The sequence below is a fragment of the Athene noctua genome, chromosome 15, assembly GCF_965140245.1.
Source record: "Athene noctua chromosome 15, bAthNoc1.hap1.1, whole genome shotgun sequence".
NCBI lineage: Eukaryota > Metazoa > Chordata > Aves > Strigiformes > Strigidae > Athene > Athene noctua.
In genome coordinates this window covers 6,573,265-6,592,954 of record NC_134051.1, presented here as the reverse complement: position 1 = coordinate 6,592,954, position 19,690 = coordinate 6,573,265, and the positions used below count along the sequence as shown (strand labels likewise).

Below are 19,690 nucleotides of genomic sequence, written 5' to 3'. Positions count from 1 at the left end.
GCTGTGCCCAAGAGTAAATTAAACTACAGCAAACTTGTAAACTCTTGTGTGTGCCTGTGTGTGTGTGGCAAGCAGGCCCTGATTTGACAATTACTAAGTGACAAAAAGTTGTCACTATTTTTCACTCCTATTTTGTTTTGACTGTTGCTCTGTGCTGCTGCGTCACCTTTACTGTATGGGCTGGAACAATCAAGAACCATTTGTAGAGTCAGAAGTTTACTTCACAGGAAAGATTTTGGTGTCTTCACAAGACTGAAAGCAAGCAGTTTAATGACCCTGCCCTCTTCCAGAGCTTGCCTATCTCCCCAAGTCAGGAGCTGGCCTCAAAAAATCTCAAGAGCCATTCTTTTGTACACTATTTTAGAGTGAATTTTTACTCTGGCTCCAAAATGATTCATTGACAACAGGAGCCTCAGATTGGATTTCTGGCTTAAAGAGACAGGTATTGGAGAATAAGGTGCCAGGAAAACCTTGGGGGAACTTTAAGTTTGAAAGGTAATGTTCATACCTTGGAAACGTCCTCTAAGAGTCAATCTTTACATTTCTACATTTCTGCCTTTGGGAGGTGATGGTGGGCTTCAGCTCCCATTGACAGCGGGTGTGGTCAAGGATGGGTGTCCTGCATGTGGGTCCCTTTTGTCTCAAAAAATGCTTCTCAAACCCTCAAGCAGGTCTGCAAGTGATGGGCCATGAAACCTCAGGGAGCAGGAATAGTTAAATGTTGTCATTGTTCTTGAACTGGCCAGAGATAAAAATTAGTGTTCTTCCAAAGGAAGTATTTCTTTGAGAGGGAAACCCTAACAGATGGTGGTGTTTCTTAAAAGAAAACAATTGTGTTTATAAACCCACAATTCTTGTTATTTCTGCATAGGACAAACAGCACCACACCCTACACTGAGTAAACATTGGGACTCTGCAAAAAAGAGTGGCACAGATCCATGATAATTTCAGAATCTGCAGGGCATTAAACATATGTATTGTCTTTTGGGTATCCTATTTTTTCAGAGAGATGGACTTAAATTTCATTGGCAGAAATTCTCTCTTTTATCTTTATCTCCTGTTTTGATGTGGTAGCCATGGAGAAAAACCCAAGATTAGTAACAGTAGGTTGTTGCAGAATAACTCTCTACTTGGATTTAGACTGTAGTAATATTGGGGGGTTTGTTTAGCTGGAAATACTCAGATCGCATAGAATAAACACTAGATGCTGTTAGGACATTAATCACCCATCCCATTCACTTCTCTCCACCTTGAACTAAACACTGGTAATCCTTAACTTCTGTTTATTCTGAGGGATGTTTTTCACGGGGTAGGGGATGGGTCTTTAGGACTACTGCTTTTGAAAACAATGGTTAGTTCTCCTGAAGGTCGATGTGTTTATACTTTTGCTGTCCTACAGACATCAGGGTACCTGGACCCTTGGAATTTGACTCAGTTTGGCTAATAGTGAATGAAATGGACCATGTTCTGGAGCTGAGATGCCTTGAGCTTCACGAGAAAGCCAAATTCAAAAGTACTATTTTAACAGCAGTGTCTAGCAGTGAGTTTCCAGCTTCCCTCTGGAAGCCCACAGTGAGAAACTTTAGATAAAGGAAGGGGGTGGTGAGTCTTTTCTCAGAGAGCCTAGTTTGTTGGTACCGTGGGCTAAGAAAGCAAGACAGCAGTAGGAATAAAGACACCACACCTTGCTCTTGGCAAAGCAGGGAATGCTTGACCATAAAGTTTTAGTTTCCCTAATACAGCTGATACCCATGCTGTCTGGTATATGACTTGATTTGCCTCTCCTCAGCATCTCAGCATGTAGCCTCATGCACATTTTGCAACTTTTCTTCAGAAATTATTTTGCACTTTACAGCAACACACGAACCAGAGCTCTTGCAGCATATTTAGGAAGAAAGGAATTTACACTGCTTTTGCTGGAATGACGTTCTAGGATGAGAGACACACATAGTGACACACAGAGATAATATCACGTTAAGTTCTACCAGTCAGAGTGCTTTTACAACATATATCTTGTTTCCAAAGGATCACAGCTAATGTCTTCATTTGATTCACGGTGATGGAAACTAGGCTGGATGACTAGCTAATTTTAAGGCCCAGAGAAAAGGCAGATTGTCAGAGACCAGGGTCTGCTTGGAGACTGGTTTCTGAATTAAAACTAATCGGTCACTTCCTTTGATGGCCCTTTTGTATCTGGATGAGAAAGATCCAAGAGAACTCATTTTTATTACTTATTTCCCTCCTTAAGTTTAGCGGAGAATGTCAGAATGCCATCATGACAAGTACATTTTTTTTTTTTAGAAAATAAAAGAGTTGTTTGATTAGTAAATGTACAAGATTTTCTGCTGGTTTTTCATTGCTAAAGATCTGGTAAATCTTATGATCAATTTAATTAAAAACAGTTTATGACATTTCTTAGGTGAGATGCTCTTTTGAATATGTCTACAGCAGGTTTGGAGTTAAAAGCAGAGTGATATTAAAGGGTATGTCTGATCGTGGCATGTAAGAAATTTCGTAGGTATTGTCTTTGTGAAGAGATGACAAGTGTGCAGCATGTAGAGTACAATTCTGTTAAAACTGAAATCAATAAGGAATATTAACATTGACTTAGTGGAAGTAGAAAAGGATCACTGAATCTGTGAGGCTGGTTTTTAACACCGGGAGAGCCTTCTCACAACTAAAAAGATTTCACTTTAGCTCAGTTGTAACACCTCATAACCCCCACCAATCCTTCCTGGACAAATGCAGAAAAAAAAATAAATCTCTGCTCCAAAGAGCTTAGGAGCTAAAACAAAATAAGAGAGATTTTGAGAGCCGCAGAGTTCAGGGAAACAACCTACTAATCATCAGGTATATGTTGGTAATGATATGCAAGTAGTTTAGTGAGCCTCGACTTCTTTGTGCACACTGCAAGCAAAGGGTCCTGATGAGGGGTTCAAAGGAAGGAAAGAGGAAGCTACGTAGGTATCATCAGGGAGCTTGTCCCAAGCATGGGAGAAAATATGGTTTAATTGGTTCATACCATTTCTTATGTTTACAAAAGAGCCATTCAGACTGTGGGGAATCACTGTCTTAGCAAGACGTCCAGCCGTTCCTTGATGTGGGAAATGCTCAGCACTGGGGTCATTAAACTGTGTTCATTAGCATCAGGAAGGCGTCACGCATGTGCAGCGATCTTCTCACACAGAAAGGACGAGGGCTTAGAAGTCCTCTTATGGTTCAGTCTCTCTGATGCATTGGGGCGATTAGGTGGTGTCAGAGCTGCAACACTCGAGTGACTGGTTGGAAGCGTTATGCTGCAGTGTCACAGGTACCGATGCTTCTGAGGGTGACGGGTTAACACGTGGGAAGTATGTGCAGCACCAGTTCTTGTCCTCTTTTCAAGAAGAGGTGTAGGTTGCCCACTTGCCATGATGACTTCATAGGTCTAATGATTATGTAGCATCAAAGAAAGGGTATAACCTCACTCTGGATTTCACACATAATTTGCTGAAACATTCAGTGCAACTAGCAATACTAGCAGCAAAACCAGCAACCTCTACCAGCTTGTGTACACAGCGGGATAATCAGGCGCTGTCCTGTCTCTTGGCATCTTTTTTTTTCTCCTGTGGGGTAATTCTAGTTCTATTGCTGGAGCTGTCATCCCCAAACTGCATGGAAGAGGGATTTCAGAGAGAGGCTAACAAGCAGCACGAGCCAGGCAGACTGAACAATCCGCATTACTCTTACAGGAGGTCTCCCATATGGCACACAGCTACGCTGGCAGGACAGCGTGGCCTGCTGCTGCTTCGCAATCTGAGGGTATAAACTCAGGTCTTTTGCTAGCTCTGCATTCCCTAGTTGCTTTGCCACCAAACCTTATGGTTATACACGAATTGTGAAAAAACATCTCTTGCTACCAGATCCCTCTGCTTTCTTTCTAAAATGGCAGCACCTCTAAAGAAAACGGAAAGGTTCTGTCCACAGGCGATAGTTGCAAGTAATTGTCTTTGATTTCTGCAAGTTGTAGGCTAGATTTGATTTCTGCAAGTTGTAGGCCTCATAAAAATCTGCCAGGTAAAGACATCAAGATTATAGCTGAGAAAGAATGTAAATAGGACGTATTGAAAAACGGCTTGAGAAACTAATGCAGTCGTACTTAACCACTGCCTTTCTTCTTGCAGTCCTTCCAGGGCTCTGCAAGAACCCAATCTCTACAAAGCCTCATGCCTCTCTTTCCACAAATCATGGCAGAATTCCCATCCTTTTCCTCTTGCCTCACTCCACCATTATGTAACTGTAGTGTGTGTGGCACACAAGCTAAGAACTACGAACAGATTCAGAATTTTTTCACTGTCCTCTCATTTCCTTGTATAGTCATTTATAGGAAAAACCTGAAATACTACCAGTTCTGGCTATACACTACTCGTGTTTCCTCCCTGTGGAAGCATAAGGAGAGGGACCATATATGGGCCTCAGGACATATCGGCGCGTTGCACTCATCTCCCCAGACCCCAACGTTCTCGATGCTCGGAGAGGCCTGTTACACCCAGACCTGCCCCCACAGAGCCGAACTCGGCTTTTTGAACCTGCGAGCCACCAGGAGGGGGAAGGGCCTGCCTCTCCTGTTGATTTTGTCCCGCAATACCGGCTGACCAAACTGGAGGCCGCTGTGGCATCACCGGAGGCGCTCCAGGGCAGGAGCCCTGAGCCGTTATGGATGCCGTCAACAGCCGCCCGGCGCGGAGGCCAAGGCTGCCAGGCGGAGCCCCTGCCGAGCACACAGGGGCACAGGCGGGGAGACAGCCCTGCCCCGGGGAGCGGCCCGGCCGCCGCCGCCCCTCTCCCCCTCAGGAAATCACTGAGGGAGCGGCGAAACAGCCGGGACCAGCGGATGTGACAGCAGCGCTGCCCCCACAGCGCAGGCTGCTGCTGGGAGGGACCGCCCCCTCAGCCGGCCATCGCCAATCCCCTCTCGCTTCGGAGCGTGACCGACGGCCCTCTCGGCCAATTCCGCTGCAGCATTCGCCACACGGGCCCCGCCCCTTCTTCCGTTGGCTGGGTGGCCTGTCAATCGGTAGAGCCCTTCCCGCCCCTTTCCGGCAGGGGGAAATGCTAGGTAGGAAGGGTGGCGGGGGGAGAAGAAAGGGAAAGAAACCAATGAGACGCTAGAGACGGACACCTCAGCGGCGGAGTGACAGGCGGGCGGGCCAATTGCCGCGCCTCTTCCCCCTGCGGCTCCCTCCCCGCAGGGTGGCGGGGCAGAGGGGGCGCACCTACCGCCCCTTCCCCGTTGGTCTGTCCCACTCCGGGCCTGGCGGGCTAGGTTGAGTTAGCGGCTCGGACCATTGCTCACGGCGGGCGGAGGGGGGTGCGGGCGAGGAGGAGGAGGAGGAAGGAGACGACGAAGGAGGCGGGGGGGACGGTTTAAAGAGACAAGAGCCGAGCGGGCGGCCGGCTGGGGGAGCAGGAGCGGCGGCGGGCGGAGACTCGCCCCCTTCCCCACACACGCTCGCTCACACCGCGGCCAGGGTCGCCGCCGCCACCGCCCCCCCTCCCTTTCCCCTCCGCCCGCCGCTTCCACAGCGGCCTCTATGAGGTAGAAGGGAGCGGCGGCCACTCCGGGGGCGGCAGCGGCCGCTACAGCCGCCGCCTCCTCCTCCTCCTCGCCTCAGAGAGCCCCATCTTTGTGTGTGAGGGAGAGGGCGGGCGAGAGGGAGTGCGCGCTGCCCGCCCGTCGCCGCGCTTTGTTCGGAGCCGGGGGGCCGTGGCGGCGCGGAGCTCCGGCTCTATGTGCCAGCCGCTCCCCGCGCCCCCACAGCAGCCCCGGGGGGGCGGCGGAGGCCGCGCGGCAGGCGGCGGCGTGAGGGGCCGGAGCCCCTGAGGGCGGGCGCGCGGCGGCGGCGGCGGCGGGGGGGGGGGGTGGGGGGGGCGGGCGGGTGCGCGGCCGCCCCGGCCCGTGCCCGCGTCCGTGTCCGTGCGGTTGCTGCGGAGGGGGGGAAGGGGCCGGCTCGCTGCCCGCCGGCCCGGCCCGTCTGCGGGCGGATTGATGTGGGGGGGTCTGACATGAGTCCGCCGGCGGCCGGGTGCTGCCATGTGACCGGCTTCAAGGTGGAGAACTGGAAGCAGAACCTGCGGGCGATTTACCAGTGCTTCGTGTGGAGCGGCTCGGCCGAGACCAGGAAGCGCAAGGTACCGGGGGCGGCTCGCACCCCCCCCACCCTCCTCCTCCTCCTCCTCCTCCCCTCTTCCCTTCCCCTCCCGTCCCTTCCCCTCCCTCCACCGACCCACCCGCCCGCCCGCCCTCTCTCCGCCGCTCACACGCACTCCGCCGCCTCGGCCTGCCCGCGGGCGCGGGGAGGGGACGGGTCCCCCGCCCGCCCTCTCTCCTTCCCTCCCGCCTTCCCTCCCCACGGGGCAGGTGGGCCCGAGCCTGCCCCAGCCCCGTGTCCCCGCCCCGCCGGTTGGGAAGGGGCCCGGGCTCCGGCATGCGGTCATGGGGGGAAGGAGGGAGGAGGAAGCGGTCGGTGTCTCCCGGAGGAGGAGGAGGAGGCGGGCGGGCCGGGGGGGGAGGGGGGAGTACAGCGGGGCCGGTCACCGGGATGAAGGAGGCAGCCAGCCAGCCCCGGCGCCCGCCGGTGGGGCCTCCCTCCCTGCCACCTGCCCCGGCGGCGGGGACGGCTCTCCGCAGCGCGGCCGCCTCCTCCCGGAGGTGCGGGAGGCAGCGAGGGTTTCCCGGAATACGGCCGGGGGGGGAGGGGAGGCCCGGGGCAACGGGCACGTCCGGCCTGCGGCGGAGCTTTGTGCCGCCGGGGCGCGGCGGGGAGCCCCGCGGGGGCGCGCCCGAGCCCGGGGGGCTGCGGCGTGTGCGTGGGGGAAGCGGGGAGGCACAATGGCTGGGAGCGTGTCTGCGGGTCCCGCAGGCGGCAGGGGGGCAGGAAAGGACTGGATTTCTCCCCCCCCCCCTTAAAAAAGGAAAGCTGCTCGTTCTGGTAATCCACTTGGAAGAGGGAATTCCTGCTGTGGTTGGGCGGGGGGAGAAGAGGAACCGGCTCGGTCTGGAGTACACGGAAGGGGAGAGGGGAGTTTGCTCTTGGAGCGTGTTGGTGCTTGGGGCATGCACCGAGCAGGCAAACGCCAGGAAAAAAAATCCCTGTTAATGAGAGAGGAAGAGCACCTTTTCCCACGTCGTCTAAAATTCCATCCCTACCCCATGCGTGCTTCTAGAGAACTTCTCAACTATGCAACTAATGACTGTTTTTTCCTTAGAATCAACTAGTTTTTACTTCAAAGTGACTTGGCAGATTTCTATCAGTTATCATATTCGTGACTGAGGAGGGGAGCGCAACAGCTACACGTAGCAAAACTTGGGGTTTGGGACAGCACAGATTGTGTTTATGTTGAAGCAACCCATTGAAAACTTCCTGAATCCGGTTGCTTTGCGTGAAGCTGCTCAGTTCATTATTCATGGTAGAACTAGAGTATGAAAGATGTACTTCAGGGGTGAGGTGGCTAATAATTTTTCTGTGTTCCGTTTATGTTCTCGGGACAATCCAGTTTTCCAGTTTTTTACTTAGAGGCAAAAATGGAATCTGAGAAGAAACATGTTTTAAATGTATTTAGTTACTTGATAGCCCTGCAAAATGTAGTCAAACTTGTTTTCAGTATTTGTAGTCCCCCACAAGTCAATATTATGAAGTATATTAGTCAAAATCTGGTTTTATTTTGCCTTTAGTGTGTCAAAATACAAATTGGTAGATTATATATGGTACTTAAAGCTTAAATGGAGGAAAATATACACATGCTGTGGAAGAAAAAAATTGAAGTGAGAAGTCTCGCAGAGAAATACAAATCAAGTGTTACGTGAAAGAATGAAAATAAAATTTCATTAGCAATATTACCACTTTAGCTTTTTTTTTTTTAAATGTGGAGCATCTTTTGTAACCTGCATACCATTTGTATGCTGCAACAGTTTGGGCTTTTTCTTCTGAAATCTAATGGTAGTGATGGGTTCATCATTGCTTGAAAAAACATCTGGAAATAAATTATATTCCATTGTAATCAATCTGTTTGCACTTCCTCTTCGCACAGCCAGGCTCATAAAGCAGAAGAGGATTGTTTCAAGATTATCATCTCATGGAAAACATCAGTTTTCCAAATATGTGCTAAAAATGTCCACCCGTCCCGTGTCGTGTTGCCCCCCCCCCCCTTTTTTTTTAAGCAGGTTACCAGTCTGAAAATAGTTGGATTCCTCAATTCATGCAACCTGAAATATGTAGGAGTACATGATCACATATAGGGAAACATTTTGGCTAACCAAATTTGGGGTTCAATTTCCAGAGTATATTCATAAAGATTAAAGAAAGTATGTGAAGGACAGTTACTATACTTACCTCTCCTGCATAGGGACATGACATCATCTTCCTTGGAATTTTTCTTTACTAAAATTCTCTGTCCGTATGTGTGCCTTACAGTTTTACATGTAAAATTTGATAAATGGTATTTTCTGTTTGGAGGCATGTTTATTGTCTAATAACTAGAAAACAGTCCTTTGTCCTTTAATATTTTATATACACATATATTATGTATGTGTGTATATATATTTGAGGAGCACAGCTCTGGCTGGTTAAGAGTACCCGTTTATTGGTGAAGATTCTTGTTCTTAATCCTCATCAAAATGATGAGGTCAGATTAAGGGTTTGGTAAAAGGTGATTTTCTTTTCTGTTGCAAAATCAAGGACAATCGCATCATTCATTTATCACAGAAAACATTCGACGTATGTACTTGATCGTTAATGGGAAGCACTGGTCAATTTAACTGTTAGTCAGATGAACCTAGCTGTGAAAAATGTCTTGGCTGTCTGGTGATAGCCAGATGTAAATTGTTAGGTTTCTAGATGGCAACATACTATCCCTCCTAAGGCTGTTTTTAAAATCTAGATAGCAATGGAAACTGCAGGGGGCAGAAAGTGTCCATTCCTCCTCCTTTACTTACACTGCCTACTGCATTATGCTTTGGAAGACCATTTTAATGCTGCTTGCTGTTTGCTATTCATTTTTAATATGTACCTTTTCTGCAAATAAGCTTTTATAAGCTTCAGCTCTCGGTTCAGTATGCTTTACAGCCAGCATTTTGAATAGAATGGCTGTAAAGCACAGTTTATAGTTGTAAAGCTATCTCCTGAACGTATATTTGAATTCTCAGTCAGAAGGAAGAGGTAATTATGTCTATATCTTTGTAGATAGTGGAATTCTGGTGAAGGTTTTAGGAGTATATTTCCTTCTCAAGCGTTTGTGCCGGGATTTGAGCAGTCGTCATGATGCATCACTGTATCTACGTGAAGAAGCAAGGCTGTAGCTTGCCTCACCTCACTGCATCTGGGCCAAAGTAGTAAAGTGCAGCAGTCATACTACATACTGTTCTAGGCAAAGGCTTTGCCGTGGTGTAAATCCATGGTTGATGGTAAAACCGAAGCAAAGACAAAACCTGTCTCTCACACTGTTTGAAGAATGGAACAGGAAAAGGGATAGAAGAAGAAATCTGAAGAATGGTTCTTGAAATTGTAATAATTGTCATTAAAATTTGGCACCAGGTTTCAGGGCTCACGCTATATGTAAAGTGGCACAAAATCAGGATTGAATGTCTCAGCTTTAGGACTTTGACCTGTAATTCTTGATTCTTAATTTTTGATAGTTAGAATCTGTTTAATAAGCTGATGGCAAAGCTCATGTTTCTGTAGGTCATGGACTTTACCTTAAATATTTTGATGTGGAAATTACCTCACAGTTAAGTAATACTGTGTAAGAGGTCCTTAAATTTAACACCACTACCCCCCATTCAGGAATTACAGAACAGACAGAGGATGCTAAAAAGACTTATGCAAGCCCTTCGTGTCAGCTTTTTCCATTTTTCTGTAGGGTCACGCTTCAAATGCTTCGCTTATTCCTTTGGAATTACAGATGAGAAAAATCTGGTTTGCAGTGCTGAATGGAGTTTTTGGTTCCCATCAGTGAGCAGTTAGACATGTAGATGCATCTTTGTGTCTAGGAGTTGGTAAATAATGGTGTTTCAGTGCTTGAAGGGCAGCTGAATTTAAAATTAAATTCTGTGTTACTGGACTATACACCTTGGACGAAACTGTCTTGTTCTGAATGGTTATTATCACTGCTCTGAAAAGGCTCTTGGTGATAAAAGCAAACTGCTCATCATGACCATAGTCATGATCTGCACAAGGTCCTATCTGGAATTTCAGAATGTTTGTTCTGTGCTTCTGCCAATAGATCAAAGAATAATTGCCTGTCAGGGGTTGTACACTCTCATTGAAGCGGGTGCATTCTAGCATATTTCTTCCTGTTGGAGAGCTTCTGTTGTTTTTTCCATTACTCTCTCTTTACATGGACCCTCCGGACTGATTGATGCTTTCAGATATGAAGAAACATTTTCTTTTATAGGTGATGACCTTTCCTCAGGTACCGTTCTCCCCATGTACTTGTGACTTCAGTCCTTCGTTCCTTATGATATTTGACAGATAATTTTAGAGGTACTTAAAACTCAAATGACACTGGTTCATTTCCTGACTTTCAAAGTAGAAAAAGTTTAATAATATCCTAGCAAATAAATGCCATGTCATGTTTTCAGTAGCAAGTACTGTGGTTCACATCTAACATCAGCATGTGGAGTTCCTGCTAAAACGACCTTGCAGTCACAGGGTAAGGTAATGGTGGAACTTTTTCATCTCATGCCTGTTGAGGCATGCTTGCTCACTTGCTTTCTCCCTTACAGCCTTGTCTCACCTACTTGTCCAGGAACAGGGAGGTGTTGCTTAGGCTGTGCCACCTTCTCAGCCTTGGTGTTTTGATTGCTTAAATTAATAAGGAAACCTTAGCTTGTTTTTCTTTAACATTTTTAGCATATGCACCAAACTTCTGGATTACAAATCCTGTGGAGAATTTGAAAGACAAATCCAGGTTTCAAGAAGCATGTCTCTTTTTCAGCTGCATACTCCAGTTTGGCTGCCTCTGTGAACTGATTTGCTCAGGAAGGATGTTCTTCCTTGCCATGTATTGTGGGGACTACCTTCTCCCTGAAAGCCCGTAAGAAGTGTCAAAATCAACTGCAAGCTTCATTGTTCAGGAGGTCTCCAGTTTCATACCTGAACAATCTTCCTTAGTTCTTAACCTCTAAGGAGCAAAGAGGTCCTTAGACCTGCTGAAGGTAATGTTCTCTTTCCTCTTGGTGTGAAGACACAGTCTTTGGTGTGAGAGATACCCAGACGTTAGCTCCATATTTTACCATTTCTTACCCAGACTTTAGCTCCATACACAGCGGAGCCTTGCATATGTGGAACAAGCCAGATTGAGAATGCTCCACTGAGTTTGTCTCTGGTGCCGAAGAATAATATAATACAAGATGTTCCTCTTCCTAGTGGTGTTAATCCCTATTTTGTATCCTCTACCATGTTTTTAAATAAGTGGTTGGTTTCTGGGCCAAAGGTTAGGAATTAGTCTTGCACCATGAACTCTAAGGTGGTGAACAGCAATTCTTGAGTTGTGGGATCTGGATCGTTAGGACTTAACCAAACACTCGTATCAGTCGGGTCAGCACTTACAGTCTGATTTAAAGGTTATATAGATCTCGGTCATTGAAGCTGACTTGTGAATAGTAGTTGTATTGGAATCATTTCCTTCTCTATTTTCTTAATATGGATGGAGACAAGCACAATAAATGCAACTTTCCTCGTACTTTTGGTTGTTCCCTGTTGCAGAGAAGATGAATCTTCACAAGCTGATGAAGGGGGAAAAAAAGGGATATGCTGGACAAGAAGGCTTCTTTTTTTCTGTAGTCTTATCAGCAGTCAAGATTTGCTAATAGCCAGGCTGTTTGTTGGGACCAGTTGTAGCATCTCTTTAATTTTGTCTGCAGTCAGCAATCTTATTTGATGTTGAAAATGTTGAAAGCTTTCAAACTAGAATGACAGCTGGTAGTGTGAAGGTGAGCAGAGTGGAATGGCTTTGTCTGATTTGTTGGACTATCTGTTGAGCTTTATTTTAAGCCATCAAAGCTTTAAACCCCAAACAAAGGTTAGATGATATCCTCATTTTTGTTTCAGGCCTTTATCTGTAGCTTTAACATGAAACCGGAGCTGCAAATCAGTTTCAAACCTTCTACTCTCCTTCTTTCATTTGAGGATTTTCCGTCTTAGTAACTGGAGTAACAAATCAACGGGTAAATGGTACTGACTGGTAGTGGAGGCTGTCTGCTTGTGAATTGCTGACTCTCCTTCTCCTGACTTACTACTACTTGAGTCTGGGCAAAAAAAAAGTATGTTTTCCTTTGGGACGTACTCTGGGGATCCTGCTTTGTAACAAATGGTGTTAGCTTGATTCCCAATGGTGGCTGTGGTAGCTGATTTGTTTTAAACTGGAGGAAGATTAACTCGGTTTAAAAGCTTGCATTTCTATCATTAAACATAGCTCCCATGGTTTTCATTATTATGCACGATTGACTTGGTACTGTGGTTTCCTGACATCTTCTTCCTGGTACATGAAGGGTTTTTTTCATTGGCCATACGTTTCCATTTCATTTGATTGATAGTTACTTGAAAACATTCGGTTTGTTTTTTTAATTCTTGTATTCCCATGGTTCTCCAAGTCTTTATAATGTGTCTGTAGCATGTGGCAGCATCTCAGGTGAGGAGATACATACGTAGTCTTGCTTATATATTAGTTATAGTGGCATCACAAGAAAGGCAATCTGAGGGTGACCTGTGCATTTTGCTGGATTTACCAAAACTATATTATTAAAAAGTAATTTTTTTTTTCTTAACCATGCAAAGAGCCATCATTGTTAGAGCCTTTCTAGACTCGGACAGAAAGAGCTGCCTAAAGAAGCTATCAGATCTCTTGTTAACCTATGGGCAATGGAGCTAAGTGAGTGAAATGCCATGATGACATTACAGTTTATTATGTTATCCTGGACTGTGTTGTCAGCAAGCAGTGCTGGAGTGTCAGGAGAGCCATATGTTATCTGAGAGGCCTAAACTGGGAACCTTTTCTTAGTGGAAGCGGTTCTAGAAGCTGATAGATCTGTCCTGACTGGATGAAAGCTCTGTCTTGATGGTTATATTCTTTTACATATTGATTTTGGAGTCCTTTATGTACATTCTGCTTAATTCAAGAAAACAACTTTGCTGCATTAGCTAGTAATATAATCAATGTTGTAAAGAGTTACTCATTGCAAAATTAAGCTGCATTCTGTTTGGTTCAAAACGCATTTTTTTCCAAGCAGTGGTATCACATTAATGCAACTTGCATCGCAGTTCCAGAATGATCTGTGGCTTGCTTCAGTGCTAGGACAGCTTCCACCATGTTGATCTCTCTCATTTAAGAAAAAGGACCATTTTATCTGTTTCAAGACCTATTTGATGATCAGTAAAGTGAACTGTTACCAGACACCAGTTGACTCAGAAGTAACCTAAGATTCACTTTATCAGCTGGTAATTGATTAGCAGCAAGCAGTCTATCTTGTCACATTCTTTTGTGTTTGAAATACATCAAATACTTGACTCTTTTCAGTTGTCTACTTTGGTAGAATGTTACTCAAGTTGGATTTGTTTAAAATCTCTGTTAAATCTAACACTAATTTAAAATTCTTACATTTTTTTTCTGTGTCTGCTGCTTTTCCAAGTTGGGAAGGATAACTTTCCCCCCCCCCTTCTCATTCTTCCTCTCCTGTGTTTAATGGAGCTTGAAATTAACGTGGCTGCTCTTGTCTACCTTTTGCATAGTATCACTGGTGATGTCAGCATCTCCCTGGGAATTATTTCTGTGAAGGTCTACAGTGTACTGAATTTGTCATTGAATAAAAAGAAATGGGTATTAGACAAGGGGAAGCTAAAAAAAGTGGACAATGTAACAAAAGTTGTTTTTAACACACTTAAAATGTAGCATAAATATTTATATTTATAAATAAATATTTTATCATAAATATGGGGGCTAGTGCAAGTTCTCATGTCCTGTAACAAATTCAGACATTAAACATGTCAAATATCCTCATATTAAAAGTAGTAATGAGGAGCAACTCACTAAATGTGACGCTGCCTTGGTAGTAAGTCTGCAAAGAGAATGGTCTAACTACGCTGACACGGTCTTGTTCTTACACCATCCTACTTTTGCAGTGTGACAGTTGGTTTGCATGCACAGCTGAGTTCTTCTGTCTGTACATGTAAAAATATAACTATTCATAAATTCAGTGAGTTGTATTTATGTAGAATTAAATTGTAGAGATGATGAGTTTCACTTAAGAGATTATTAGAATATATCTTCTTTTTCATTAACGTCTTAATCTGGAGTTCTGTGTTGCAACTCTTGCCCTAGCATATTAAACCAAGATTTCATCTGCATGTGTGTCTGTGTGTGTGTGTATATATATATGTATATATATGTATGCTAATCCACAGTTTAAAAAGTAGTATGTATGAATCCAAAAAGTAAAAGTTACAGTTAGTAGTAAGTTTATTTTTGCCTGAACACCTGAGAGACTGCAGTATTTGAATATAGTTAAGTGATGGGGATGATGGAGTATCAAACACTGATGTGACACCGAGTTCCATTTGTGGCGATTGCCTCGCTTGTCACTCAGAAGTTCATGCATTCAAGTAGACTTTTTTAAATAGGATTTGGCTTTGGATTCATCTTACTGAATTTGCTGCCAGGGCTTTTATATGTATGTTTTGATTCTGTTTTTAAAGGGCTTTTGTTTTGCATGAAGTACAGACTAGAACTGTATTACTTCAGTGTGTGTTAGCACAAGGAGAGAAAACAGCAGCTTATAAGCTTTTATTTTTGCCTCCACCACCCCAATTTTTGGTTTATGTTTTTTTTTTTTTTTAAAAAAAAGATTAATCTTCCTCTCCTTGTGTCTTTGAACCACCTAATGTTATTTCACAAAGTTTGTCTAACTATAATTTGTGCTTCTGCCCTGTGCATTCAGACTTGCTATTGCATGCAAGTCAGATTTTAAGGGACCTTCTTTAGAATATACTTGGTAAATAAAGGTAAGATTTATTGCACAGCAGATGTATGACAACTTCATAAGTGAAGACAGCTGAGATAACTGACTGATTTCAGTACCTCATTTATGTTACGTGAGCTTTGGTGACCCTGTGCTATTCAGTGACAAATGCAAAATTTGTCTTAAGGTTTTATGTTTTACTTTGCCGTGCTTTGTTGTCTTCATATTACTGCCCAGTTTTGTTCTCAAACTGGATCACTGTCCTTCTTGGCAGCTAGTGGCCAGGGTGAAATTCTCATATAATCTTGTTTTCTGTACATTGCTGACTTCTGTCACGCTCTCTTAGCAAGCATCCCCCTCCTAAAGCTTATTATTGGATATGTTTATCTGAATGATTAACACTCAGTTCTTTGGTCATTCGTGATTACATTTTGTGGGTTTGGTTGTGGGATGACCTTAACGGTGATGCAGAGAACAGAATGAGGAAAGCAGGGAAAACAGTTTCAAGAGTAATATTAGTTATGTGCGTAGACGTACAAGGCGCTCTTCTGTCATTATGAGGCTGTTCCCAAACAAAATTGATCTTACGCTTTGTCCAGTGTAATTTTATAGTACTACCCTTAGTGATGTGTTTCCTTGTCACATAGTAATTCTGCTGCATAGAACTTTTCGTGATGTGTAAGTTCCAGAGTTGCCCCAATAAATTCCATTTCTTTTCTGCATCTCTTTGCAGTTTTTCTGCATTAATGCAGTTACCAGAACTGATTCAGACTTGCACATTCTGAAGAGTTGCTCTCAACCACTTGTTTGCTAATTGAAGGGGCCTAAATCACAAAGTGCAGTGGAGTGGTACCAGAGTTCATAATTACATGGAGTATATCACTGTATAACTGTGAAACAGTGCCAAGTGTGAAAATGAAAAATATACATGGATCATTAGAGGAATTGCTTTATGACACTAAGTAAATCTTTTGTTCATCCATGTGGTTAAGTATTTTATGAAAGAGAAACTTGAGAGATCCTGCTATGTTTGAGGTCACAAGGACATCTCGTAATTGGAATGCAAGTTTTCAGGCACTTACTGAAAGATTTCAGGCAGTAGGAGGTGGGGGTTTTTTGTCTGTGTTAGGCTGCACACTGCAAAAGTCTGACTGCAGGAAAACAGCACTCCAGTTTAGTGGTAACTTGAAGAATTACTTTATTATAGCAATTCTTTATAAAGTAAGCAATTTAATTTTGTAAGCACGTTGTACTTGTAGGTTGAAACTGTTTTGCAGACAAGTTGTTTTAAGCAGTGGTATAAAGAACATAAGAAAACAACATTAAGGAGAAGGCGGTGAGTTAGCAAATCTGACAAAATTTAAAAGCTTGAATTCAAATTTTAAAACGAGTTGGGTAATGTGGGTATTAGTGAAACAGAAGAATGTGATGGAATTGGCAAGTGGTTTGGATGACAAAAATGCTGTTCAGAAACAGGATAGGGCAATATTTGATTTACCAGAGGAGAGCAAGAGATGTGAAATCTGGACCTTTCTGTCTGTTATCACTGAAGATTAGTGAGTGGGGAACATGAAATCCCAACTCCTCAGCTGTGGGTGTATGTGTGTCTTTCCTTAGCTGTCGAAGGAATTACCAGCTCTTGGCTCCATGTTCTTACTGTTGTGCCATTTGCTGCATTGTGTTGGTGTGATTGTGCTGTGAACCAGAAAGAACGGATAAAGATGAAAAAGATTTCTTTCCCCTCTTAATATTTCACCTCAATTGGCTCTATGTTACTGTCAACATAGGGTTGGACAAACAGCTGTAGTGTTGTAGTGCTGGTAGCTTGGGGGGAGGAGTGCCCGGGTGACGGGCGAGGACCTGAGTGGTGATGCTTGGAGGCTGCACATGGCAGTTTGAGTAACAACTGCTGCCTTCCTCTGGACTTTGCCACTGACAGATTGACTGTGTTTGAATGTTCTCCACGTACTAATGGTTTCTTCTGTAAAGTGGGGCTAATACTGACTTCGTTTGAAAGGTTCCATGGAGTAACCTCTATATCTGTTACAGCTGTGTGATTTTTACCTGCTATTGTACCGCAGGCTTTCACAGATGCACTAGTGTGTGCTGAGCCTGATATGTGAAACTTGTCTTATGTCTGCAGTCATTAGAACTTATTCCTGTATGCAAATAATTGGTTTCTACTCCAGTTTCCCTGTGAAAAATAAATGAACCAGGGAGTGTAGAATGCCTGTAATCTGTGATCAGCTATTACAGAAAATCCCCTTTTCATATTGTGTTTAATTTAATGAAACGAATAGTGTTTTTCGAAGTAATCAAGTTATGAGCCACTTGTTTCCCTCTTTAGACAAGGCCTATCGATGTTAAGATTTCTGTCTTTTATAATCAAAGTCTTAAAATGTTTTAACTTTTTTAAAAATTTTGGTTTAAAGCATCTGATCACAGGGCATCTGTAGCTTATGATCATGCTGCATATAGTTGAGAATGATGGGATAATAGGATTGTAAATTAGCTCTTTATGGTACTGGTTTTCCTCTGGCCTACTCCCTTGTGTAGTCTAGAGCGGCCCTAAGGCTGTTCCGAGCTGTGCCATCTGACTGTAGCCCTGCAGGGCTGGTGTGCCAGATGGAGACAGCAGGAGAATAGCAGCACTCCGGTAAAACCCTAAATGCTTCCTAGGGTGGAGGAGAGGTGCTGCTCAGCAACCCCATCAGGGCATCCTTGGGCAAGCAGTTGTGTTGGTACTCAGTTGCTCTTGTACTGGTGCAGCCATGGAAAGGACTGGACTAGGGGGTCTGGGCGTCTCTTTTTTTGAGGAGATGCATAATACAGGATGCAGCTTTTGAAACATTTTGAATATGTTAGCATCTCCTTTTTCCTGGTTTTATGCTTCTGTACTGCATCTGTGAAATGTTAAATTCCATAGCTTGTATGGATAATCAAATCGAAAAATATCTTAATGTTGACCAAGTGTGGTGTTTCCTGATGTGTTGTCCTGTTTTTTTCCATGGTATTCTTCTATAAGATAGCCAGTCAAGAAGAAGCTTCTTAAGGCTTATAGTTTTTCTTTTTTTTTATTAAAATGAAACAAACCCTCAAACTCTTCATTTTACTATCAGAGAATGACAACTTTAAACATGCTCAAAATGGAAGGTATCAGAAGTTTTAATCCGTTCATTTGGTGAGTTGTCTTTGTAGTTTTAACTGAAATTTATTTCTTAGAATGCCATGAAGTCTGTTGTTGGTATTACTGCATTACATTCAGGTAGGCCTGCTGATCTACCCTAACTGTGTGGCCGCCTTTGAATTCAAGAACAAGCTTAGTCGAGTAGTCTTCCAGCAGCAGCGGAATAGCCTCAGCTGCAAAAGTACCACCACACAGAAACCATGCATGTGAAAATTTCCATCTTGTGGAGATAAGGACAGTAAATGGGTGAAACTCCTTGAAGAATTGTATTACCTGAATGGCTGCTTCAACAGTAGATATTTTCTAGAGGAGCTGAGATACGCCAATTTACCCAGTGTTTCATCACTCTTTTGCCACAGAAGACTTTGTTCTCATTGCCCCATTAATGCAGTTAACACTTCTAATCCAGCAGCCCAAAATAGCTGTCAAGCCTGGATTTTACTCTGGTGGCATTTGCTGCACAGATAGTTGATATAACCTCACATGCTGAACTCGAGCTGAAAAAAAAAAAACCAACCAGCCAACTGAGGCGCATAAGCCTATTTTGGTCAGATATTTCAAGTGTCTGATTTAAATGAACTAATAAAGTCAACATGATAGTATGTAAAAGACTCTTCTCAGAAGAATGATTCACTTTGTCAAAGAAAGTAAATTTCTTTGAGACATAAACCCCTTCTGTCAACCTCCAGACCTGTATGGAAACTAGTGGGAATAGGCAAGGAAGGATGTGCCCTGTGGCTTCCTTGCTGCAGTTACTATCTGTGCTGGAGGACTGAACTAGGAGAATGGACCACAGAACATGGTGGCTATCATATTCCAACCTAAATAGTATTTATCTGTGCTCTTGAAGACAGAATGCTGGTATTTTTGTGATCCCACAGGACATTACACAGATTTGGAAGTCATCATTTTGTCATTGTTAGTAAAGATGAGTGATTTAAGGCTATGGCTGTCACGAAAGATATGCTAGCTTGAAGTAATGAACTCCTGGGAAGAAAAGTATGGTGAGAAATAATTTACAAGCTGCTCTAGGGGAATTAAAACCAGAACTTGAGCCACCTTGTAATTTCATGGGAATTAGGGGATAATATGTTTTTGTTAGGATAGATCTGGTTTGGTTTTTTGGTTTTGTGAGAGATCAACCATAGACAGCAGCAGTTAAGTGTGATCTCTGTGAATAGGGTGGATTAATTAATGTTTCAGAGCAGTCCAGTGGGGCTTATATGGTAGCACTATGCTCCAGAAGACTGGAGTCCAGTCTGTGGACACTTCACACTAAACTGTGCCCCTTGGGTGAAGGTTGGTGTTCCCAGGCACTGCAGCATTCATTTCATCATTACAAGCCAGTGTTAAAAGCTTTAGATGCACTTCCCTGATTTCTTGACAAAGTAGATTTTTCCAAACTGACTTCAGTTACAGCATCTGCTTCAACTCAGTGTTTACTCCTCTTTGCTAGATGTTTTTGCTCCTTTTTTATTTAGAGTAGCTTCTAGTCTGAGGGAATTGGAGCT

At 44.0% G+C, this 19,690-nt stretch overlaps 1 protein-coding gene across 2 annotated transcripts in view; it reads left to right on the top strand.

The window, feature by feature from the left end:
• The first annotated feature begins 5,929 nt into the window (after positions 1–5,929).
• USP22 (ubiquitin specific peptidase 22) overlaps positions 5,930–19,690 on the top strand; it is a 111,751-nt gene continuing 97,990 nt past the window's right edge. Inside the window, exon 1 of one of the 2 annotated variants that reach the window (XM_074919391.1) lies at positions 5,930–6,171. In XM_074919391.1, coding sequence (XP_074775492.1) covers positions 6,046–6,171 — 126 coding nt within the window. In that variant the 5' untranslated portion in view covers positions 5,930–6,045. The remainder of the gene's footprint in view (positions 6,172–19,690) is intronic. The other variant, XM_074919389.1, reaches the window with a different exon arrangement.